The 26,492-nt window shown below is 41.3% G+C and overlaps 1 protein-coding gene across 4 annotated transcripts in view; it reads left to right on the top strand.

The window, feature by feature from the left end:
• Positions 1–25,634, top strand: part of Tmem117 (transmembrane protein 117) — a 443,332-nt gene extending 417,698 nt beyond the window's left edge. Inside the window, exons 7-8 of one of the 4 annotated variants that reach the window (XM_051160255.1) lie at positions 10,450–10,579; positions 24,531–25,634. In XM_051160255.1, coding sequence (XP_051016212.1) covers positions 10,450–10,579; positions 24,531–25,177 — 777 coding nt within the window. In that variant the 3' untranslated portion in view covers positions 25,178–25,634. Of the gene's footprint in view, positions 1–10,449; positions 10,580–11,380; positions 11,530–22,501; positions 22,561–24,530 lie in introns of those variants that run through there. The other 3 variants (XM_051160257.1, XM_051160256.1, XM_051160258.1) reach the window with 3 other exon arrangements.
• The last annotated feature ends 858 nt before the right edge of the window (positions 25,635–26,492 follow it).

Consider the following 26,492-nt stretch of genomic DNA (forward strand, 5'->3'; position numbering starts at 1 on the left):
GATTTTGTATCCTTCAGTTAAACACCCACGAGTCGAGTCCTGTTTCTGAATCTACTTTAAGCTTCAAGACACCCCTCTCCATGCTAATCTCCACCAAGAGTGCCCATGGGCTCCATTCTACCTCACTCCTCAGTGGCTGTGATCACACACTGATCAAAAACAACTTGGGAGGGGAGGACTTTTTTTTTTCAGCCTGCAAGTTATGGCCCATCAGTGAGGGAGGTTGAGGTAGGAACTGGGGCATAGATCTTACTGTTTTTTTGTTTTGTTTTGTTTTTTTCTGTGTGGCTTGCTCAGCTCCATTCTTCCACAATCCAGGACCACTTGCCCAATGCGTGGGAGCATGGACACTGCCTGGGCCCTTCTATCAATTAGCAAGCAAGAAAATGCCTACGGTCAAATTTAATGGAAGCAATCCAATTGTGACTTCCTCTTCCCAGGTGTCTCTAATTTGTATGACACTGACAAAAACTATCTGGTCCTGGGGCTCAGGCTCCCTCTTTTCCACACTAGCCATCCTTTATCTCTTCATAATAAGCATCCTTGCTGGGGTTATCATCCATTATGGTTTCAGTCTGCATCTCCCTGAAGACCAGTGATTCTGAGCTTTTAATTGTTGTGAACCAGTGAGTTTCAATAGGGTCACAGGAGGGTGGGTGAGGAGTTAGTTAACAGGAGCATGGTCAACTCACTAGCGGCTACACTTGTGAAGAAAATGTGTCAGTCAACCTTGCTCAACTAAACACTGCCCATAGATTCCCTGGGAGACTCAGGCATTATAAGTATCTGCCCCTCTAGTTGCTGCTGTCAGATTGTGTGTCTTCTTTCAAGAAATATTAAGCCAGAGAAGGTGGCAAGGGATGGAGAAGCAATAAACCCCAGTATTGAGAATTTCAGAAAGGAGACAAAATAGAAAAACAACTGGGGAGGAAAAGTTGTAGAAGGGTTTCTAGAAAGAAGCAATGTTGGACGTGCTGGCATGGGCCTGTCATCCCAGGTGCCTGGCAGGCTGAGGCAGGAATATTGTAAGCTTAAGGCTCATTGACAACTTAATGATAACCTCTCTCAATTTTTTTCTTTGCAGAGGTGGAGTTTGGGCTACAGTTCAGTAGTAAAGTTCATGCCTGTCACATGGGAAGTCTGGTTTCCAGCTCCCCCCAAATAGACGGGATCCACACAAATTATGAAGACTTATCCATGTTTTAAAACTTAGGATTTTTTTTTGCTCTAGATTGTTAGAATATTTTATATATTCTATAATAAACCCCTTAGCTTCTCATGCCACAGTTGATCAGTCTTTTGAGGATAAGGGGGATGGAACCCAGGCTCCCCTCGTGCTAGGCAAGTTTTTTCTTCAGTTATGTCATCAGCCCTCATCATTAGTAAACATTTTCAGAGAAGGCACCACTAAGTTTCCTAGCTGGCTTTAAACTCACTCTGTACCCTAGGATGTCCTTTAGTTTCCAATGCCCCTGCCTCACCCTCTCAGGCACCTGGGATTACAGGAATATGCCAATAGACTCATCACTCCCTCCTAACTTCTAGGACACCTCTTACTTTGGGTCCCCCCAGTACTTGCTTCTCTTTTATATTCTAAATGCTAGATTTTTCCATACTCCACCCACTTTGTGCACTGTGACCTTAAAGCAACAGCTGTTATTGGTGACTTCTCATCTGTACCCTTAGCCTGAGCTTCTTCTGTGGGCTTCTCAACTGCCTACATAACACTTCAGCTTAGATGCTGTCTTCATCCGTTTTTGATTTACAAATAAGAGGAGTTCATTTGGTTCCTCATTCTGAAGGCTAAGAAGTTCAAGAACATGACTGTAGCCTCTTGGTAAGGGCCCCTGCGTCACCTTATAACATGACAGAAGGGACAGCCATCTCACAAGATGGCACGATTCACTAACCACCCTCAGAAGCCTTGTGTGTCCACACAGTAACAGTGGCCTTCAAATGTCATCGTGGGTGCCAAAGGAGCCTTCCAGACCATAGCAGATTACTGTCAAGCTGTTCTTCATTAGGATGTATGATACACCCATTTTCTTGTCTTCTCAGGGGGGGTCAGTTCCCTAAGCTCATGGGCAGATGCTGTAGACATTCCTCAGGCATCATGTTACTGAGACATTGGTTGGCAACACCTTCATAGGCATCTTGACCTGACTACATGGCTGCTTAGCTTACACTGCCATTCATACCTTCACCCACAGCAGCACTCACCTCTTTGGGCTCTAAAACCAGCTAGATTCCCATCACCACTCTAATCTGCCACTTTCTAGGACACATCCACCTCACTCTTCCCAGGTGCCTTTGCAATCACATCTCCTGCCTGATACCATCTTCTTTTTTTCCAGATAGGGTCTCACTATGTATCTCTAGCTGCCTTGGCACTCACTATATAGACTGGGCTGACTTTAAACTCAGAGATCCCCCTGCCTCTCACTACTGAGTGTTGGAATTAGAGGTGTGCCCCACCATACCCAAATGATAAGATCTTCTTCCTGGGGTTTGCAGGGCTTTGTCTTTCATGGGGATCAGCACCCCACATGAAGATCACCTTCAAAGAAATTCACTTACAACTAAAGTACACTTGTGGCCAACTCCCTGCTTTTGGCCCCTTTTCCCTGTCTTAATTCAGAATGCTTATCACTACTTAACACTGTATTTCCACTTGTTGATAGACTTCTCTATATCTCAGTGAGAATATATACAGTCCTGGAAAATATCATAATTATATAAATGAGCCACTATAAAGAAGTTTGAAGGTCACTCACCTTCTGTCACCACTCTACAGTTTGATCTATTTTTCACTCCTTGTACAGTGAATCTTATTCTCCACTGATCTCCACTATCAGTGGTTTTTTTTTTTTTTTTTTTTTTTCATGGAGAAAAGTGACTGCAATATTAAATTTAAAATTTACCAAGGACAATAATATGTACTCCGTGACAGTAAGCAATTAATTCTCCCATGTAGCTCACAGAAGAAATCAGTCATTCAGACAATTGAATGTGACCACTGCTGGCAGCATGTGTACATCCTGCCAGGCTGCAGCAATGACATTTGTCCTGAATACAATAAAAGCATAGAACGATCAGGGGGATTGTGGTATGCCCTACAGCCACTGACTGGAAAGCAATAGAAATGCTCTGATGAATTTCTTCCACTAGAGCTCACTCTTTCTGTGGAAGGGGAAATCCTTTTGAGTACAATGTATGCAAACATATGTAGTTAGTGCTCATTCTTCTTAAGACCTGATAAGTAGGGGCTGGAGACCTGGCTCAGCAGTCAAGAATGCTGGCTGCTCTTCCAGAGTACCCAGGTTCAATTCCTAGCACAGACTTGGTGGCTCACAACCATCTTTAATTCCATTCCAACACCCTCTTCTGGTCTCCCTGGGTAGCAGGTGTGCACATGATACACAGACACACATACATAGAGGTAAATAGTAACGCCAAAAAATGAAAATAAGTAAATCTTTAACACACACACACACACACACACACACACACACACACACACACACACACACAGTGCTAAGTAGATCGGGATTGACAGGTCCTGGAAGCTAAAGCTGAAATGACCCATTGCTATTGTTTCTTTAGATTCTGCACTGCCTTTCCTTGCCAGCAAATCCTCACAGCCGGCCACTTGGCTCCCTCCTCTTTCCCAGGAGCCTAGCAGATGTTAAGCACTCGCTCCCTGGTGCTAGTGAACTGCGTTGCCCCAGTCAGAGTTATTGATTTCCCATTATTCCTAGAGGGCACACGATGCATTTTCATTAGTGTAAACACTTTTAAGACTGGCTTTTATTCTGTCCTTCCTCACATCAGTCTGGCCGATCAGGGCATCTGTTTGTTTCCACTTTGGAGCATAAAGAAATGATGTTTTGGGGGGGGGGTGTCTGGATGTGCTGAAGTTTGTTTGCAAAACCTACTGCCTTCTCACAAGAGCCTTGAGGCAAGTTCTCTTAAAAGTAATAGAGTGTAGTTAACTTTTGAGACCTGCTCTGGGCTAGATTGGGTTTTATTTATTTATTTATTTATTTTTAGAGGTAATAAAGTAATACAACACATTGATGTATGTTCTCTTTGGAATTAGCTGGGGCAAAGTATGTGGACTTCTGAGAGTACGTAAAACAAAACAGAGCAATGGATGCAGGAAAACAGTTACAAGCCACACCCTTAACGAGTAACTAGACCGTTTAGGAGGCAGCCATTTTTGTTGTTGTTCTTGGGCACTTGGAAATGGACACATATGAAAAAGTCACAGTCAGTGCTGGAGAGGTGGCTCAGCAGTTAGGAGTGCTGGCTGCACTTTCAGAGGACCACTGTTTGGCTCCCAGAACTCACAAGGCAGCTCACGACTATAATTCCTATTCCAGGGGATTCGATACCTTCTTCTCACCTCCACGGGTACCAGGGCACACATGTGGAACACATCTGTCCATTCAGGCAAACACACACACACATAAAATAAAATGAACTTATCTTAAGAAAAGAAAGTCACATTGTTTAAAACATTTCAGGAAAAGGTGTGTACATGTATCTGGGTTTCCCTTACTGATGATTAAGGTCGGCCATTTCTTCTATGAGTTAGGAAAAAAAAAAAAAAGAAACCTTCTTCAATTAGAAAAATCAAGAAATGACCCCCCTCCTATTAAACAGTGTAAATAGCTCATAGAGTTATAGAATGTTTTCCCTTAAGGAAATAAAACAGTGAGTATGAAGAGAAAACATGAATATGACGTAAGGAAAGGGCGGGTGTCAGGAGGACGGCTGAGGGGAAGCCTCCAGCCACCCATCCTCCTAGCATCTCTTCCAGTTACTGCAAAGCACCTCTTTTGTACTAGCTTGCCTCAACACACCTGCATGGCCTCGCTGTGGGAAATTACCTTCCCATGGTCCTAACTCAAATGCCAACTACACTTCAATTTCTCATTCTCTACTAGGTTTGACAAATCTCGTAGCTTCTTTCTTTTACAAGGTGACAAGAAAGGTCGCCCCAAACATACATGTCCTTGATCAACTCTTGAAACATCTGTATTTATACTTGACTTCCACCATAGTAGGCGGGGTTCTCTAGAGGAAAAGAACCAATAGAAATATGTGTGTGTGTGTGTGTGTGTGTGTGTGTGTGTGTGTGTATGTATGTATGTATGTATGTATGTATGTATTTACTAGCTTGGCTTTCAGCCTGTGGTCAGCTCACCAATGGCTGTCTCCCAACACAAAGTCGAAGAATTCAATGGTTGTATAGTTGATGATGCTGGATGTCTCAGCCTCTCTTCGGTCTACATTGGAATCCTAGTGAAGCAGGCCCTAATCTTAATGAAGGAATGCTGAACTAAAAGATAAACAAACCTGCTAGCGAGAGGGAGGGCAAGCAAGCAAAAAACGCCAAAAGCAAAAGCTTCCTTCTCCCATGTCCTTTTATGTCCCAAATCTGGGATGCAACCCGGTGGTGTGCACCCCAGATTTGGGGTATGTCTTCCTACCTCGAAAGATTCAGACTTAGTGTGTGGGTCCTCTCTCCTTGAATGATTCAATCAAGAAAAATCCCTCACAGGTGTGGCCAGCTGCTTGGGTGTTAGTTGACTTCAGATGTTCAAGTTGACAGCCAAGATAAGCCACCATATGCACTCTAATTATCTATTTTCTTCTTTCCTTTGTGTTACAATTTTCATGGTCTCTCTCTCTATCTGGATGATAGAGACAAAACAAAACAACCAGTTTCCCCGGAGTAGCTGGTGTTGGAGTGACACATAATGTTCTCTGTGCTGTGTCTCTTACCTCCATCCATTCCCTGCTCCCACTCCAGGAAGCACAGGAGGGGTTGTGCCTTCATAGCGCTCAGGGATCACCGTTCATCCCCTTAAACAGATACTTGGGTTCTTACCATCTGCTGAGCTGAGTTCATGTATGGGGAGTTATCAGAACAGGGAAAAGTCATCTGAGTTCCCTGGAGCTTACATTTCAGTGGGGACGACAGGCACAGCAAATAAATAAGCAGAGTCTACTGTATAACAAGGCTGCCGAGAATTAATTCAGCCGAGCGCTACTATGGCAACTTTGTCAATCAGAAGCAAAGGATTGCCGAGGAAAAAAAATATCAGGCTCTCTGGCTTCTTAATAAGAAACAGAAATATCACCCACAGCACAAGGACAGTCTGCAGGGCACCGCTGCTCACTGTCATCTGGAGTCCTGTTGCTAGGACACTGGTAAGCATAGAAAAGCTAAGGACACTTTCCAGCTAGGGACATTTTTGGTGGAATGATGTCCTGATATTCGCATTTCTGAATTCAGTTCTGAAATATGTATGAATAGAGATTAGCTGGAAAAGAAATATGTCTGTAAAGTTGACTTTGAAAATTGTTTGAAGCTTGCTAATATAATGCTACAAAAAATGATAAATAAACTATTAAATTATTACTGTGTTGACATTTTAGAGTAACGTATTAGAATCTGTCATCAGTTCTAACATGGCATGCCTGTTGTACTCACAAACTCACTGCATGATGATTACTGCCCAAGACCCACACAGGATTGGGACTGTCAGCATTCTGTCATACACGGGCAAGGAACACATGAAGCCTCATTGCTTCCTGAGGTTCTATGTGCAGGTAATGGTTGCTGGAGGGAAAAGGTGTCCTTTTCTTTAGTGATGTAGTCACTGCTGGTTGCCCTGCTCTGGTAAATTCCTTCCCACTTGTGGTTCCACAAGCAACCATAACTAACCTCCTCAGTGGGTTACAAATGCAGCTATCAAAGTGAGCATTAGTTATTGGAAAGAAGGGCTTCACCGAGAGGAGAGGGTGAGGGGTCTAATGATCAAAAGTCGCTAAATATAGGGAATAAATTGTCAAATAATAAGTAGAAACTTTTGCAGTTTTGAATTTAAAAGGTTATCCACATTTTTAGTAAACCCTATTCTTTCTCTTAATTACCTCGAAACCAAAACCAAAACCAAAACCAATTGATCAGCCATTAAGCCAAAAAAGAACTTTCCTTTGATTTTCTTTGGCCTTAGTTTCTCAGGATAAAGTAATAACTGTTAAAGTTTTAGCCTCAATTTCTTACCTCTAAGTAGAAAGGAGGACTTGTCTACTAGCAGAGAGCAGTACCCAAACCTCTGAATTCCAGAATGCTGGTAACAATTCTCAAAAAACAAAATAAGTGAACATTCCATAACAGGCCACGCCAGGAGGATGAGCTTGTCTCTCCTGGGCTTGCTGGCTAAGCACATTTCACCTGGTCACTCTCCTCATACTTTATACTTTTAGTTCAAAAATATGTCATTGATAGTCATGCAGAAAGCGAGCAAGCCGTGTCTCAGAATACCTCTATATGTGTGTAACTAAAGCTGGCTGTGCATTTATGGTGACAATGCTGTGACAATCCCAGTGTTTGCTATCGATCATTCGTCTGTTCCTTGTCCCACTCACTGGAGTCTTGCTAGAAAGCAGCAATCCCAAGGGCAGTTGTGTATGGAGACAGAGGTAAAATTGGTGTTGCTCGCATTAGGGTGAGATGGTTCTAATAACACCCATTCAAAGAGGTGAGGCAGGTCCAAGCGCCCATGCACTAGCTCCTAGTGGGAAATAGGCTGGTGATCACAGCTAATTCTGAGGCAAGGCCCACAAAAGGCGGCGGGGGTGGGGGAGTGAGGGAGTCCAGCACTTACATAAAATCAGAAAGCCGAACTATTCTTCTGTAGGCATTTCTGGAAGTCACCATAGGGGGATGCCTATTGTAAAGGAACTCAGCAAAGTAAGCATTGTTTCCTGATATTCCTGTTGAGACCACAGCTACTTATCTCTGGGAGAGGTGCCCCTCCCTTTCACCATCTCTGAGTAGCCTCTAGACTTTGGCTGGGACCTAAGACTGGGTCAGGGACATCAGGTGATCTGTGCTGTGCAGTGGATGGGAAGAAACAGGGCAAGAGAGCTTCCTTCCTTCCTTTTATCATAGCCAGTGAGAAACAGAACCATCAGTTTCCTCCACTTGTCTCTCAGGATAAACCCAGCTGAATTATGCTAGAAAGCCAACCTTGTTTCTTGACCTTCCCTGTGTCTCTTCCACTGTCTCTGGCACTGTTTGTCTCATGCTTGCAAGAAGGGTGTGAGGTTGATAGGTTCCACACCAGTTTGTAGATAAAGTGACTGAAACCTGTGCAGGTGAAAATCACCTTTTTCTCCTGCCTTTTGCTCTCATTTTAAATTTAAATACCTGCGATTCCACAAACTCCAAATAACCACTTTTCACTAAAGTAAACTCAAAATGGTACAGAAATTACTATCATTGCATTGCGCTGAAACCAAGGTAGACCAGATATATGCTGACTCAAAGTGATGAGTCTGAGGAGGGATGGAAAGTAGGAATTGAAAAAAAAAAAGATGCAGGAAATCAGATTAAGAGTTTTGAAACAAGAAAACATGATTTTTATGTCAAATGAAGCAAAGGGATGAACTGGGAGATGAATGACACAGCATTCCTTTATTCTCTTTTAAAAACTATCTTAGAGCTACTCTCACCATCTTCCTACACTCACCATCTTCAAGAAGTCTCTTTGATATCTTCTTAAAAAAAAGGAAAGCCATCTACCAGGTAAACACCACAGGACACCAAGTGTCGTCCCCCCTCCCCCCATCCCTCCCCTCACTCTCCACTTCCTTAACTCATCTTTCTATCTCCAGGAAGAGGAAGGGAGTAATTGAGAAACCATTTTTCAGTGAATGAGGTTTTTGACCACAGTCCAAAAGAAATCTCCAGAGATTGCTTTTAAACTAAAAGCAATTTCACACCAGCAGAAAACTTTAGTTTCATGGAACAAAGTCTAAATGGGAGAAGTCAGAGGCTGCCTTCCGCCTAAGAGGCTGGTTGAGCTATGCAGCCCAGTTACTACCAAGAACTATCCCTATCTGCAACCGACCAAGAAATAAAAAGATAATTTCTTTAATGATATTGTCATTTATCTACGACAAGCAAAGATATTCTATCACTCATTTTATTTGCAGTCATGGCTTTTACTAAATACATTTTAGCATCCAAGGTCGGTTTCCTTTGTAGTATTTTTGTGTAATACAGAGAGACCAAAGACTCTATATGGAGGGAGAAAATGCTATATTCAACCTCAGCAACAATTTGCATATAGAATCTCCATTCCATTTTCTACAAATAATTTTATACAAAACATTCCAAGTTCACTTACCATTATACATTGATTTTTCTGAGCACCCGAAGCCTTGTGTCTGTTTGCTACTGATGTCTGAAAATCATAGAAAGGCAAGGTTGATTTGCTCACAGGTGGAATGGATGATGAGGTATCTTTTAATTTTCTTCATGTATACGTATTTTCTATTGGCAGCTTGCAATGATCCACTGATCTAGAGACTGCTAGGTGCTGTAGAGTACCACTCTTCTATCTCCTCCTCCTCATGGCTCAGTCTCTATGACTAGGAAAGTCCTAAGGGACCAGGCACTGTTTCTAGCATACTTGTATCATCTTTTCTATATGAGCGAACAGCTTCATATTGACTCAGTGGTTTGAAATCTCAAATTAATATTTTGTTCATCACATTTTCATCTCCAAGCTGGTTGAAAAATTCACTAAACAAGTTCAGTACTGTCAGTGATCATCTAAGTTATTAAAAGCGAAAGTGTGTCTTTTCATGTCTATGGACCCATCTCAAATATTCTTTTATATTTAGAGTGTTCTTACGTCATGGGACAATTATGACTTTTAGTCTGGTGGTTTAAGGCCTGAGACCAAGTGGGGCTCCTGACAGAATCCTCACAGCACCGTCTTGTCTTTACTCTGAGAGACGGAGGCCCTGTGCAGTTTTCCCTTTACAAGACATGACTAATGGCAGTCTTAGGGGTTCTCACTGCTACTCTCCCACGTCGGCTCCTCCATCTTGTCTCAAACCCTCTGATCAGCACGCAGGCAGGCTAGAGTTCTTTGGCATTTTAGCATTCTATACAATTTCTAGAGAGGAGCACAGTAAAATACTTCAGTGGAGCTTGGCTATTGTCTTCTTATATAAGATAAAAAAAATTATAGGGCTTATACTTTTGAAAGTAACAAGATAACATCACAAATTTATTAAGCCTAGACCAATTACTCCCTTTGTTTAAAAATGTAATGTATATACAATGGAGACAAGCAGTAAATATGCAGGTCATTTCCCTACTAGTTTCTAATTACCAGATAGGGAAAAAAAAAAAAAAAAACAACTTAAGAGTCTGAGTAATGACATAATTTTTATTTTGAATGCATACCAATACCCAATGTACATAAAATCATAATTGCCAAGTGGAACGGATACATCTAGCAGCCAGATGAATTGAAATGATTTTAAAACAAGTGTTTAGAGAAAGCCAGTTTTGGGTGTCTTGCCGCTTAAGGCAAAGCAGGTTACAGATATGCTTACGTGTTGACTTTCTGACAGGACTGGGAGTTCCCACACTTCATGGGAGATGTTGATGTGAATCTCCCTGGCTTGCACACGCCTCACATGCAGTTCAAGATTCCCTTCTTCCAGAAGATCTTCAAAGAGGAATACCGCATTCACATAACAGGTATGCTACATGACACCGTTGGATGCTTTCACTTAACAATGCAAGATGGCGCTAGGCGGGCTGGTGACCCAGTGCCATCCATCTGGGCCGTAGGTTCATGGTAGCTTTGGCAGGTGAGGTGTTAACCTCCAACAAGCACATAGGAATGAGGACTATGATAGAGAAGGCTAGCCCATTTCTTACCTGCCTTGAACAGCTCACCACAGTCACACTCTATTGGCAGTAACTAGTAGAGGTCTGTCCTTAGAGACAAGGAGCACATGGCAATACAGCTCCTAGTTGAGTAGCACCACAGGGTCTGGCGTGGCATTCAGGGATGTGATAACCAAGGAACGGGGTACAAACTCTCTTTGATAGAGAGTTATCCCTGCCATGCTGCATGGGCCTCGCCACATTGATCTCACACGTCAGGGTGGCTTTCCCAGTCCTCAGTGTATATTTTCAACATCGATACATCCTGTGCTTCTGCATTTCCGCTAAGGTGAAGACAATATGGTCTTGACTCTTCAATCAGTCCACATGCCTCTAAAGGATTAGCCTACTGGCTACTTGATTCCATCGATTTCATGCAACCTACTTTCGTGTCCTAGCACAGGTTTGTCTCAAGAGATTATTTTGTGACTCTCCAGATTATTTTACTCTCTGGGTTGTTTTTTTGTTTTTTTTTTTTTGTGTTTGTTTGTTTGTTTTTTTATTTTTATTTTTTTTCGTGTTTCTGAGATGAATAACTTCTCAGTCATTCTCATCCCAAAAGATATCCTGGAGATACCTTTTGTACCTTCTTTTCTTTTTAATAAAAAGGAGACAGCTGAGTGATCGTGGATAAAGGGGTGCATTCACTCCTAATCTGTTCAGATGCAAGGCATGAATCTGTGTGCTTTAAGGACAATGGCCTCGGATCGCACACCTGCTACAATGAAAGCTGCAGAAGAAATCTGTGCATACACTACCGTCTGTGCTGCCGGATAAAAATAGCCCAAGTGCAGAAAACATTAACATCTCAGTACTGAAAAACCTCTGCTTCCCAGCCAGGAAGCAATGCTTTGGCTCTTTGCATAAGACAACTTTCCTGAGTTTGTGAATGAGCTCATGAATAGGCAACATGCATCCGGTGTCTTTTCCTATTCAAAGAGACCGGGGCTCGTTTATTAAATTCACTGGGTAAATCAATCAGTTTGAGTTCAGGTCACACAGTATGGTTTCAGAGTCCCCACATAATCTCTCCAGCATGCTGTCCTCGTGGACTTCTAAAATAGCCATCACACACATAGCATCCCCATGACCCTCTGGGTGGCTTTGCCTGGACCATCTGTTCCTGCTACCAGTTCTTGTCTGGGACTATTAGAACCCACTAAGCATAAGACTCTGGGTTATGAGAAAAATAAAGATAGAAAAATTATTGGAGAACAAACCAGTTTTTAAAAACTGAACTATAAAAATACTCAGATTAGAATTATTTTATATGGCTTTGTTAAAATACAGGGTCCATTACAGCAGGGGAGGATTCAGGGTTCTGTTGTAGGTGGTGTTTCCTCCCATCCCTTAGCTCCCAGAATAATGACTCATGAGGCTCTTTTATTATTTTACAGATACCTAGGCCACACAGCTAGGCTCTTCTCTGACTAGCTCATAACTTAAAAAAACCCATTATATAAAGCTACATTCTGCCACATGGCTGGTTACCTGAGCTCAGCCACCATGTTGTTCATCCTCTTCACGTCTTGCTGCCTGAATCCTGTGCTCTTGCCTGCATCCTAGATTCCCTTCTGCCTGCCAGATGTCCCACCTATTTCCTGCCTTAGCCATGGGCCACAGACTTTTTAATTCACTGTTGTTGCATCCATGCAATAAACAAGAGATCCCTTCTACAGGGTTTGCAGTAACCAATGTTCGTGTAATTTGGGATGTTTTATTTTACAAAAGATGCACAGAAATTCATATTTAAAAATTACACACATACACAAACCCATCTCCAAAAACAAAACAAAACAACAATAAAAACCAAAGCAAAAAATTATGCACAGTATCTTGGAAAGTCTATGTGTGTTTGCAGAATCCCTGAAGATGCAGTGTCATCAGCTATGTGCATTCTGGGAAACACAGATACAGGACTTCAAACCTGGTTTCTTGAACTGAAGCTGAAAAAAAATACTAAAGACACATTAATAAAGTTTTACAGAAAAGGAATTTACTACTACTAAAGCTCTTGGCAATGTTTGCTAAGACTTATACAGCTCTGAAAAAGACATGTGTGAGGTGGTGAGGAATGAAGACAGGAAAAGCCTAAGGACAAATAGAGCATCTGGGCTCAGGTAGGTTGGGCTCTCTGATGGAGAAGCTGCAGCTCTCCAGAGGCAGCATGATACAGTGTGCACAGCTGAGCAGGAATAGAAAGACGGGGTCACTGAACATAGCTACACCAAGGAGGTGTGTGTATGGTATACAGCTGGATCAAGGAGACCAGCTTAGCTAACCTCAGTATGCACAGTCTCTACAGGGGAGCAGCCTTTAGGCCTTAACTACCCAAGGGGAGAGAGCTACGTGGAGTATTCTCTGCATAGACTGTTCCATTCACACATGGACCACGACAAAAAGGCTTTTCCATTTCCACAAGAATCTAAGGCATTGAGGGCCACACTCATGTCAACAACATACATTCCCTCAGGACTTCACGCACTCAGGGCTTTCTCCTCACTGCACACAGGTTGGTTGACAAGTTATTAGAGAGACCTTATGAATAAACGGGTTGGTGGGTTCTAGCCCCATCACTTTCTGAACAGTTCTGACGCAGTAAGCCAACCTGGGATGGCAGGCTGAAGACTGTACTCAGGAAGATGCTGCTGCTCACCAACATTGTCTATGGGTATACTTTCTTGTTTCTTGGCTAAGAAGGATGCTATGTGTGCTACAGATAGCAAGGCTGGAGAAGTGGGGGCTTCCTAAGCCCTTTGGAGCCCAAAGGGGTGCACTAGGGGTTATGTAAGACGTAAGCAGACAACTAGAGTAGCAATGTTTTTAGTGTGGTACCTGCTAGTTGTCAATAAAGGAACTTCACGGGAGATGCAGCTGCCTATTCATTAGGGCTCTCTAGAGGAACAGGACTGTCTCCCAACAGAAGACTGGATGTCTCAGCTGGTCTTCAGTATATGTCAGAATCCTGAAGAAGAAGCCTTGAATGACAGTGAGGAAGTAGACTTTCCAGTGTCAGCAAGAGCTGGCAGGCAAAGAGAGCAAGCTTCCTTCTTCCATATTGTCAGCAGAGGCTGTGGTCCAGATTAAAAGCGGATCTACCCACTTGAAAAGATCTGTGGATTATAAGTGGTTCTTCCCACTTCACATGACTTAGTTAAGAAAACAAGCCCTCACAGGTGCCCAGCTGCTCGAGCTTTAGTTAATTCCAGAGGTGGTCAAGTTGACACCAAGAATAGCCATCACAAGCTGCCTATAGATCATTTGTGTTTCTGTACATAACCCCAATAAAGTAGTTGACCCCCCAAGCCAGATTTGGAATCTTTTTATTGGTCTGTTGATACCATCTCTTTATGGATTAAATGACAGTTTATTTACATCTGCCCAGGAAAAGTCACGGAAGAAGTCACTAGGGAAATCAGTCTAATCACAGAACTACCATCTGGTCTAAGTCTGCTATGCCCTTCCGTACAGCCAAAGGAGGCAAAGTCACATATGCTTAAATGTCTGCATATGTATACCTGTGAAAGTACTACTCACAATGTCTATATATCTATATAGTGACTGGATGGCTAAAAAAGTATATGGCATGTATGCACAACAGAGTATTAGCCACTCATTAAGAAGACTGAATTTTGAGGCCAACCTGGTCTGCAAAGCAAGCCCAGGACAGCCAAGGCTACACAGAAAACCCCTGTCTCAAAAAACAAACAAACAAACAAGCAGAAATTACCTTTAGCCTCAACAGACTTTGGACTTCTAAACAGAGTTGAGACTGTGAAAGACAAAGGGGACTTTTGAAGTTGAACTGAATTTATTTTGATTGTGATGTGGTATCGCCACTATGTGGGCCAGTGAGTGGAATGTAACGGTCTCAGTGAGAAATGGCATCTGTAGGCTTAGGTATTTGAACTCAGGGCTCCCAGTTGGCTACAATGGAAGTTTTGGTTTCTTTGTAAATTCAGTTGTGTTATGTGAATATATTTTCGATCTAATCCCAAATGTGGGATTTTAGTTTGAGTTTTAGCTTATCTACACCTGTTGATTGTCTTGTGTGGGGCATGGCTTTTGCCAGCTAGTAACGGCCTTCCTTGTGCAGCATGGGGAGGGGCGTGGTCTAGGGCTTTGAGGATATAAATAAAAGCACAGAGAGAGTGTGGGGCTTGGTGTGTGGTGTTGGTGTTCCGTGTGGCATGTGGCCATTTGAAGAGACCAGAGACTGATGGTGTCTGGGTTTGGAGCAGACAGACAGAGAGAAACGCTTGGGACTCCGTGGCTTGGAGAAGACTGCTGGCTGTGTCTGCTCTTGATGGAAATGGGTATAGCCCAAAAGAACACAATTGACCCTAAACAGCAGGGAGAAGTAAAGGGATTCCCTCTCCCCACCAACTTTCTCACTCCTTTGTAGGGTTGGGAGGTTGGAAGGGAGGTTGAGACCTAAACACCCCAAAGAAAGTAGAGTCATAAAAGAAAGGGTGCTACAAATGGGTGGTGTTTTGGAAAGTTTAGGAGGATTGGCTTTGCTGTTTGAAGCATGCACTTGGGGAAGGCACTGAGAGTATTTAGCCTTTCCCTTCTCGTTCACATTCTTTGCATCATGCTTGCTGTTAAAGATAAATACTTTCAGTTTTTCCTTCCTGGAGCCTGCTCCCATGCTTCCTCACCTGGTGTATTTTTTTTTCCCCCTCTGAAACTATAAGCAAAAAATAAACTCTTTCTTCTGTAAGTCACATTTGGTCATGGTGTTTTCTCACAATAGCAGAAAAGCAACTCAGACGGATGGTATTTTATATACAAATAAACATGAGACCATAGAGACAACAGGTGGAGGAGTATAGTTTTAAAAGTGATATGTCTGTATGTCAAGTTGGCAAGAGGTGTAGTGTGATGGCTAGCTTTGACTGTCAACTTGACGCAATCTAGAGAGTCACCGGGGAAGGGAGAATTAAGGAAGAATTATTTAGGTCATGTTAGTCCATGGTAATATCTACAGGGGGTGTTCTTTATTGTTGGTTGATATTGGAAGACACAACCCAGAAGGCAGCACCATTTCAATGGCCTGAACTATAAAAGAAAGACTGAAGAAAAGTAGCAATGTAGCATAAGCAGGCAGGCAGTATATGTGTGCTTGCTTCTCTCTCCTCTTCACTGTGACCGTGGTAGACCAACTAACTGACTTACATCACTACCACTGTGATTTACCCATAGTGATGCGTTATAACCTCAGATAATGAGCTGAATTAACCATATGTTTATCATAGCAACAGAAATGAAGGTAGAACAATTTATACAACTGTTAACAAAAACTAATGAGTATCATGAAAACTTCAGAGAAATGGCATGGCCAATAGAAAGGTGCATGGTAGATTTCTCCAAAAACTATAAGGTACACAATGTAACATCACTCAATGTGGATTATGACTGGCAAGGTGACCATTGAAGAAACAGGAGCCCGACAGAAAGGGACATTGCAGCCTGCCCCCTACCCACCGCGGCCATAGACTCCTCTCGTGCATTATCTACCTGTGTTTGTTCTATACTAGAAGAACCTGTGTGAGGGTAGTGAAAGCTCTCCAAAGAGAAGCAGTGAGTCTATCCTGGACCCAAGCTATTATATTCCTATGAACTAGATCAAACATTAAGTATGTCCTGAGGCAAATCCATACAACCCTGATGAATGGTCTCTGGAGCTGTTGCTATGGCTCTCATCTAGTTCTGTAGCCTCGAAGAGCTCTTCTATGGTGTCTTATATGTTCCATGGGGATAGCAAAGGAATGAATCCTAAACCTTGTTATAAAACTCAAACTACTGAATAAGTGTGTGGCGCTCAAGGCGCGATCTACCGTGTAGCATGCAGAGTTCAGCCTTCACTGGTTTGTACTTCACACAGGGCATTCCGTTCATACAGAGTTTTTGTTCCCTATTTAATCTCAACATTGGGTAACCTGAGAGGTCTTTTTTCACCGTTTACCACTATTTTGTTTTCTGCTGTTGTCTTTAATCCCTGTGTTTCCAGGAAGAAGAAGGCTAAGAAGGGAACATGCTGCCTTCTAAGGAAATACTCCTATGTAAAAGGTTTTCTGACACTGATGAATTCTCATTGACATTTTAAAAGCATTTAGGATTGGAGTAATTTTTAATGCTGACTCTAAGCTAGCTTTATTTATGCATGTCAGAAATAACTTGAATTATTGCATCTGTTTAGCTCATCTGGATCCCCCTTGACAGATGGTTTGCTACAGTATGTATGAGCTTTCATTTTCCAAGCTGGGGTATTGCTTATAAAAATAGTCCTCTCTATTCAAGTGGGTATCAAAACATACTTTTTCTTGGAATTTTAAGTCAGCAACAAAGAGGACAACGGTTAGCAATTAAGGCACATTGGTACCTTTAGGCCAAGTCCATTGTTCTTAAATTGAAAGCTAAAAACGTTGTATGCTTCCATCTTCTCTGCCTCTCTTTACCTATAATGTGTGCATAGATGGATCTAAAAATGTAGTGGACGAAGTCTCTGGAGGCAAGAAGGGATGGCCTCTCAACTAAGTCTCCAGTCTCCTCTGAGTCCTATTAACGCCAGTCTCAGAGGAAGCTCTGCCATCTGTCATCCCAGTCACACAAAAGAAGTGTCCCATTGGTGGCCATCATCTGAGTAAATTAGGCGAGGGGGTTGGGGGGGAAAGCCAGAAGGAAGGCTTATATAGCAACAGCGAGGAGCGAATTCACACTGTTGACACAATGATGCCCACGGGAACCCTTTCGGCAAAAATGAAAATGTGGAAGTAAACAAGCCTCTGTAGCATCTATGTTCTATTTGCTGTTTCCCAGGCGATGTGAGGGCACAGGTGCCACACAACGGTGAGGATGTGAAAAATAATGGGCAAAGGCCCTTTGTTTTATTTCCATAGATGTGTGATTTTTAGCAAATGAGTTCCTGGAAATTGTTTTCTTAAGGAGTACTCCTATGTCAGTCAGAAGATAGGAAGTCCTGGGAGGGGCAATTCAGTGGCCCATGCCGGATGACAGTCTGTCTGACAAAACCAGTGAGAGGCTCATTATAAGGAAATATGATGCACTCTGAAGATAGGACATTTATCTGAGGTACACAGAGACCTTTTTCTACACTCTCAGCCAAGAATTTCCCCCAAACATCTCTTGTAGCAATATCTATTTCAGTGCACTTGTATAGGTCTAAAAACGAACTATGTTTCCTTCGTATAAAGCAGCAATTCTATTTGCCTAAAACTGATCATCATCCAAGGCCATGCTTGTTTTCCCCAGAGCCTGGCAGGACCCGAGCTAGCCTTCCTACACAGTCAGGTGTCTAGTCTTCATTTGTGTATTAAACTATTTTGTAATACAACTCACACAATGCTTCTTCAATTGCCTTCAATTGCCATCAAGAGCAATGACTGAAATAGAGAATTAAGTATAATTTTCGAACAAGAATATTTTGCTTCTCAGACCTTCCCACACGGTTTCAATTCTAACAGTAGCCTAGGATTGATTACATAACTAAAGTAGGCATTTGACTTGAAACTCTCAAAATCATTCTTTATATTTTTTTTGGAGGGGGTAACAAATCATTTCACAGTTTATAAGTTGATTCACAGACATTTAAAGTTAACATTTAAAAAAAAAAGATAGGATCTAAGAGATGCAGAAATGTAAATGACTTTGTCCCTTGTTGGGGGATGGTCTGATGTATTTTGATGTTAATTACTGCTTGCTGTCTCTGTGAACCTTTCACTTAATTAATAAAAAGCCATCCCACCTGGGCAGAGCAAAGGAGATAGGTGGGGCTAGGAGAGGAAGGAATTCTGGAAAGAAGGAGAGCCAGGAGGAGAAAGGAGAGAGTCCTAAAGTGAAGAGAGGAAAGCAGCCATGGGTTAGCTGGAGGAGAAGCACATGGCCGGCGGCGTGGATGGAGAATCCGGCCCAGATGAAGAACATTAGCAAGTATTTGGGATTATGGATGGGAGGTAACTTGATAGAAGTTATTAAAAGCAGATGGCATGGGGTTGAGGCAAGGATCTCATACCTGTCCCACTATGGGAAGTACTTTAGAGGATTGATATCTGTCCTGCCCCAGGTTAACTAAGGCTATTTTAAAATATAACAAGTGTCTGTGTCTTGATCGATTGCTAGCCAGGCTTATAGATAATACATGTAATTTAAAAATAATAGTCCTTAAATCTTAGCAAAGTCATAGATGAATAGAAATCAAATTTCTCATAAATCTGCTGTCTCCTCTTTTTATTTTTGTCATTACAAAGTGATCTACCAAGTTTTACTTGTGCTTGTCACATTGGATTGCTTCCCAAAAGAATCAATGACAATAGAAGCACTTAGGTCTTAAATACATATACACGTTATCAGCTTAAAACTATCATCCATTCATAAATTAGCAGACACGTACACACTTTATCAGCTCAAAATTACAAACCATTCATAAATTAGTAAGTACAGACTTTCAGTTTACTAAATGGAGGCCCTTTGACCCAAGCACATACATGTTTTCTATACATCCCTAAGTTACCTAGGAAGAGGCCTAGGGATGTGCTAACTTAATAAGTCCAGTTTTATTGTTTTGCCTGGAAGAAAAGTACTTTGGCGATGAACAAGGCTCAGTAGTTGCAATTATTATTATTATTACTTTGTCCAGCACTCATCATCTTCTTCAAGGTCATGGCTTCCTACTATCCTACAATAGATGTTAAGTGGCATCCATAATAGGCAGTGTGAATGTTACAAATGCCTGCCCTATACATCTGGGCAAGAGAGACATCTACAGAACAGCTGTATTACAATGTCAACTGGCAACTCCAATGAGTACATGATTGGAATTATTTTAGACATATTTGCAAAGAGGAATTGTTCGTTATATGTTACAAATATCATCACTCTGTAGCTTTTCTTCCTCAACTGAAAAAAAAAAGCAATATTTTCCCCCAATTATTGTCAATTTGTGTCTTAAATGGGGGTGATATTTAATGAAGACTCCTTTAAAATTACATATCCATGGATTCCATAATCCCCCACAAAGTAAAAAGATAACATTTCCATTACGGTATCATTTTTGACAATCAATAAGATTCATTAAAATGACAAACTACAAGACAGGGGTAACCCCGCAAACATCATGCGGTGATTTCTCATTAAAGCAGACTGCGAGCTATTTCAACAAAGAAATTAATAGAAATAATGTATGGATTCTGTCCTACCTCCTTGCTGATTTGCATTATGCTATGCCATTGAAACATCAGGGGGAATGCAAACACACTCACATGATTAATGTGGAAGTTCCAATGCTCCAGCTACTGTTGATCACGTATTCACAACAGCACACTTGGGAAAAGGATGTAGAAGCATTTTCTGTTTGGTCCTCTTTTGTCTTACATACTTTCATAGGGGCCATTTCAGACACTAAAGTTTACTTTTTATGACTGTGTTTCTCAAACTGTACACATTTTTAAGTATAGCTTTCTTCATTGGAATACTGTATTTGTCTGCCTTTTTTTTTTTTTTTTTTTTCACTAATTGGAGATTTTTCTGGCTTGTCCTACAACATTAATGCTTTGAAGATGTTCATTTCACAACATTTAACCAGAGAGATGTTTAGGGCTGGGAAGAAACCTTAAGGATTGCACAGCTCAACACCCCCCACCACTTCACACAACAACACCAAGCCATGAGACTGAGGTTGCACTGCCTGACTTTGGGTTATAGATATCACATCTCACAGGGCCAAGGAATTTCTTAGATGGAAAAAGCATTACCAAGTTAACCAAACACTGTGTCACAAATAAAAGGATGGATGGTTAATGATGGATCTTGTTCCCATATACAAATATACAAATGGACCGGAGACCATGTCAGGGGGTTGAAAATAAAAGAACACAAAAGGCCATGTTTTCCACTCTTTCAGCATCATCAAGATTTAGTTGTATAGCCTTGGCAAGAATAGAACAGTATAGCTACATACACAGGACATTAAAATTAAACACTGTGAAATAAACATCTCCAATGTGTTCATGCTGTGTGTCTCAGGAAGCCTGCCATACTCCAATGTCTGCCATATGCATCTCTTGTTCCTATGTGGGCTCCCAACATTGGTGGAGAGGCAGAGACAGCATACCTGTTGTTGGTCTCCAGTTTTATTTACATGAAATCACTCTTCTCAGAGCTATTATCTCTGTGAGCAGACAAGCCGGTCCTATGTGATCTGTAGATACCAGTGCTCAGTAGCTGATGACAGTTTATCAAAGCGACAAAGGTACGATAGCCTTTAGCATAGAAATGCCTTTGTCACAACACTCCTGTGTCTTTCTGCCCCTCCAGATGGACAACATAGGGAAGATAAATTGGTGGAAATAATAGTGTGCTACATTTTTTTTGGCAAACGCAATATATTTCAGACAACTTTCAAAGGTAACCTCTCATTTTATCCACACACACACACACACACACACACACACACAATCCTCACACACACACACACAATCCTCACACATACACACACACACAATCCTCACACATACACACACACACACACACACACACACACACAATCCTCTGAGAGAGGTACACTTAAATTACTCTCCAGTTCACAGAATATATAAGTAGGATTCTACCCACAGCTCGTAAGTAGGGTTTTGTGGGAAGAAGAGGCAGAATCAGAAAACTAGTTCTTTTATCTCGCGTTTAAACTGAAATAATGGTGGACAAGGAAAGGCTAAGTTGGCTACCCAAGATGGAATCCTCTGTGTTTGATCTCAGAGTGAGGCTGGCTCTGTCACCACAGCATTCTCTCTCACAGATTGCTGAAGATGATGAGGCTCAAGTTAGGCAGCATGTTTTCATCTTCTTCCTCATATTCCATGCCACCAGAGAAGTAACATTAAAAATGCACTGGTATGTGAGTCAAGTGTAAGACTGACCCAGTGCTGTGGGAAGGGTAAAAAACAAAAACAAAACAAAACAAAAAAACTCGGAAACATAAGAGAAATGGTTCTCTGGGTTCCAGTGTTCTCGTTTAGTTTTGGTCAGTGTCCACTCACTTCCATATTTACTAGTAATTAATTGGATTTTTCTTTGCTCATTAACATATACAAAGCATGTGTCTAGCCATATGGAAAGCATCTGTCATTAACCCCATGATCAGCTCCTGTGAGTCTCCCCAACTCGGGAGTGGTGATAACTCTGGCTAGTCATCCTAGAAACAAGGAACTCTTTCTGTTGGGTTTTGCTTTTCGTGGTTTCATTTTAAATAGAACCAAGTAGTAGATATTTCTATAAGGTCCACTGAGGTAAAGCCTAGAGACCCCTTAGCTCTGTCTTTCAGTCCAGCCTTGTAGCTCATGTAGTTTATAACCAAAGAACGCGTGTAATACCCACAACAGCACTGTAGAGAGCTCTGTACTCTGTGCTGCTGTGGCAGCAGCAGGTAAGTGCCCCTTCATACTGGGAGAGACTCTGAGCTCTCATGTCCACCTGTCTCTCATTCCTCTCCTGCCTTTCTTTTCCTGTCACATGTCCCACACTTTTCCCTTTCCTTTTTCTCAGCTCATCTTTCTCCAACAACTCATTCTTTTCAGCAAGCCATTCTATTGGCAGCACAATACAAGTATTAACTTAAAAAAAAAAAAAAAGACACCACCAGCAACAAAACAAACAAACAAACAAAAAAAAAAAACTAAAACACCTCAAACTTCTCAGCCCTGTTTCCTCCTCTAGGACCATAGGAATTGCTACCGTGTGAGTTGCTGCTTCCTCCAAAGTCCATCCTGAAGAAATCCTCATTGGCCCTTACTTATGTTCTGATTGTCTATTGCATTCATAGTTTGTATCCCTCATTAACATCTCTCAAATGAAATCTGTTATGCTTGCCTGTTATATCTCTGTCCTGTTCCCACAGCAAGATGATGCATTCCCCTTGAAAGGTAGGAACTTGTGTCTTCACTGTGTGGTGGTGTATGCTGCACACTGTCTGGGAGCTCAGTAGGCATTTAATGACACCGTGAACCTTTGAATTAGATTCCCGTTTTTGCACATGAGACCCGACAATAACTTGGAAAGTTGGAACATTGTGTATATATATGTATGGTGAAGTCAGCCCCTAGAGCTTCAAGACTAAAGCGTGGTCACACTGATAAACAACCATAAAAAAAAATCTACAAAAACATCAAAGTACAAAGATGTAAGCACTATCAGTTCCTTTAACTAAACTCTTCAATATACAGCAAGTGGCAACTTCTCCTTTAGACAAAGAGATTGTCATCAGTCAGACAAAATTTTGATGCTAGCACTAACAATTAGTGTTTAAAATGACTGAGTCATTATCTACAAGGCATGGTGCTTAGCATCTAATAAGCTCATGAAATGTTAACTTCAAGAAATACTTTTTTTTTTTCTTCATGGAAGGAAAGGGGAGGGGGGCTTTATAGCATTTAATCAAGTAACCTAAATCAAATAGCAGGTAGATTTTGGAGCAGGATGAATCCCCCTCAATGGTCCATGTTACAGGACCCAATAATGTGCACACAGGTATTTTCAATCTCTTCACAAACTCCTTTCCTAGAAGATGAACAATGTACAAAATGCACAGCCATGTGAAGGAGGAACTTTATGGTGCCCAGTGCTATTGCCTTCTAATTAGCAATCAATGTGGGCACGGTCCTGGAAATTATTACTATACCTTCCCTAGTCTGTTATATGTATCATACCATTTGCTACAACAAACTCAAGGGAGATACTAATGTCATTATAATATACCTGATATTATAGAACGTGTTAGAAATGATAACAACTATAATAGAACCTATTATCCCTTACAAATTTTCTACATAGTTTCCCTGTGCAGATGTATTTCAGTAACATATCACTAGACAACACCATATATATACATATATACATGATTTAATTAAATATATTTAATTATGTGTATGTGCATGTTTGTGAATAAAGATGCTCGTGGAGATCAGAGTGCACTTGGAACTGGATTGCAGGCTGTTTTGAGCTGTGTCACATGGATGTTAGGTACCAAACTCTCTATGTGTGCTCTATGCGTGTATGATGCACTCTTAACCACTGAGCTGTCTCTCGGGTTCATATATAATATTTTAAATATTAAGAGGAAGTAACAGTGATCAAATTCTCTCTAGGTTATATCTTGGCAGTAGTTTCTTAGCTTTGGTTGTATATTTCATAAGTGCAATTTGTTCAGTGGTCATTTAGGGTGGATTTTTAAAGTCCTGAAATGAATACTCAGAGGTTATTGATCGGAATCACATCAACTAATGGCTTAGTCACCAAGTCCCTTACAAACAGCAGTGTGAATCCAATTGACATTCTACTGTGCCTCGCATTGTGAGATGATTTATTTCTTCTCCAGACCTAATTATGAAACAGTAAGAAATATTCAATCATATATTGGACTTTCTTTAAAAATGTCATTAGAGCTGGGGTTTTTTTTAACCATTAATTAAACTATTCCAGAGAAGGACCTAAACTAACTTTGAATCTAGCCATGGTCCATGTAAAATAAAGAGATTTAATCATGTTACAGAAAATCTCACATTACTTGGAGACCTACTCTTGAAGTTCAAGTCAACTCACTTTTGATTGCATTGCACTTTCAAAAATTGTCAACATCTCCAATTCTTCAATAGTTTATACTATTGTACCATTATCTTTATTTTAATGGTGAAAACCCTATTCCAATTTTATCAACCTTTGATTAATTCAGGATTTTCTTTAAATGCAGGTAAATGGTTTAACTATGGAATTATCTTCCTCGTCTTGATTTTGGACCTCAATATGTGGAAGAACCAAATATTTTATAAGCCCCATGAATACGGACAGTATATTGGCCCGGGGCAGAAGATATACACAGTGAAAGACTCTGAGAGCCTAAAGGATTTGAACAGAACCAAGCTATCCTGGGAATGGAGATCCAACCACACCGATCCTCACACTAACAAAACCTACGTTGAGGGAGACATGTTCTTGCACAGCAGGTTCACAGGAGCTAGCCTCGACGTCAAGTGTCTGGCATTTGTTCCCAGCTTGATAGCTTTTGTGTGGTTTGGATTCTTCATTTGGTTCTTTGGACGTTTTTTGAAAAATGAGCAAGGCATGGAGAATCAAGATAAGACCTACACTCGCATGAAAAGGAAATCCCCCTCCGAACACAGCAAAGACATGGGAATCACCCGCGAGAACACCCAGGTCTCTGTGGAAGACCCCCTGAATGACCCTCCCCTGGTTTGTATCAGGTCCGACTTTAACGAGATCATCTACAACTCCTCCCATCTGACGTCGGAAAACCTGACCTTGCACTTGAAGGAGTCTACCAGTGCAATGGAGGCTGACCAAGACCCAGCAAGCTCCCCAAGTAGGCGGACGAACTAGAGTCTCTTAGGTGAAGATAGCACAAAAAGCAACCCCGAGTGTAACTTCAAAGTCATAATCTTTCATTTTGTAAATGCCAGGTTTACATAGCGTTAGGTAAGGAAATACAAACAATGCCACAACGGTGCTCAACATGCTCTTTCTAGACTCATTGTTTTCTACTTGTATGATGATACACGTGCCTATTGTATGTTTAACGGTCCTCTAGAGATTGCTTTTCACAACCGCACAAGCTATTTACTGACTTTACAGTAGCGAGGTAGATTAGCCGATTACCCATGTATCTGATGTCCGACCATAGTGGTGCCTTGAGACATTAAACTGTTTTTAACTGTACCAGACACGAAGTGTAGAATGACTCTCCAGTCTATTTCACGTGGGATTTTTTTATACAATTATTTTTGATTTACACTTGATGTCTGAGCAGGAAACAGACATTGCTGATCTGTGGCTACAGAAAGTTTGCTTGGTTTACTCTTTAGCAGCAAAGTTGATGACTTTGACACTGGCCTGCAGAGAAGCACAGTGATTGCCTTTTGAATTTTATTGGCTAGCTGCTGAAAATAAATACAAATGTAAAATCCAGTTAGAGGAGAACCGCAACCCAACATGGGTCATTGCTCAGGAGATGTGACTTTCTCCAACCACTAATTGCAATTAGGTGATAATACCTAATTATGTTTTCTAATTAAAGATAAATTGCTGCCTGATTAATAGTCTTGCCCTTTTCCTTTGGGAACAAAGGTTAAGAGGAACACTTGAGCGAGCTCTCAAATTTATTGGCGTTTCCACAAAGTCCTAGAATACCAAGGAATTAAAGTTGTAATCATGTGAAGGTTGCATAGCCCACTGTCTATAATTCTGTACATTTTCCTGGTAAATATGGTTCTGCACAGTGAAAATTGGAAAGCTTACAGCAATGTTGAACAAGGGAATTCTGAAGTCATTCACAGAAACCTCATGTGGTAGAAAATACTGTACAAGGGTCTGTTTAATGTCTTTTGTGTATGTGCATTTTTGTTTGGGTTTCATTTTTTTAAAAGATGTAAACATCGCACATTAATAAATAAGAATTATATGCCAGTAATTATGTGATGTAGTTTTTGTTTTGCTTGTCTGTCTGTTTGTTTAAAGGATCCAATCACGCCCCAGCTTAACAGAAACCTATTTAAATGGATCTTTAAAAGCTTGATTCCAGGCAAGGTAACAAATGGTATATTCCTAAACTGCTTTTAATTTTATTTCATGAATTACAGCTACATGTTTCTTGGGGAACTGGAGGGAGATAATTTTTTAAGGTGAATTATTTATTTTC

The sequence above is a fragment of the Acomys russatus genome, chromosome 17 (assembly GCF_903995435.1).
Source record: "Acomys russatus chromosome 17, mAcoRus1.1, whole genome shotgun sequence".
Lineage (NCBI taxonomy): Eukaryota > Metazoa > Chordata > Mammalia > Rodentia > Muridae > Acomys > Acomys russatus.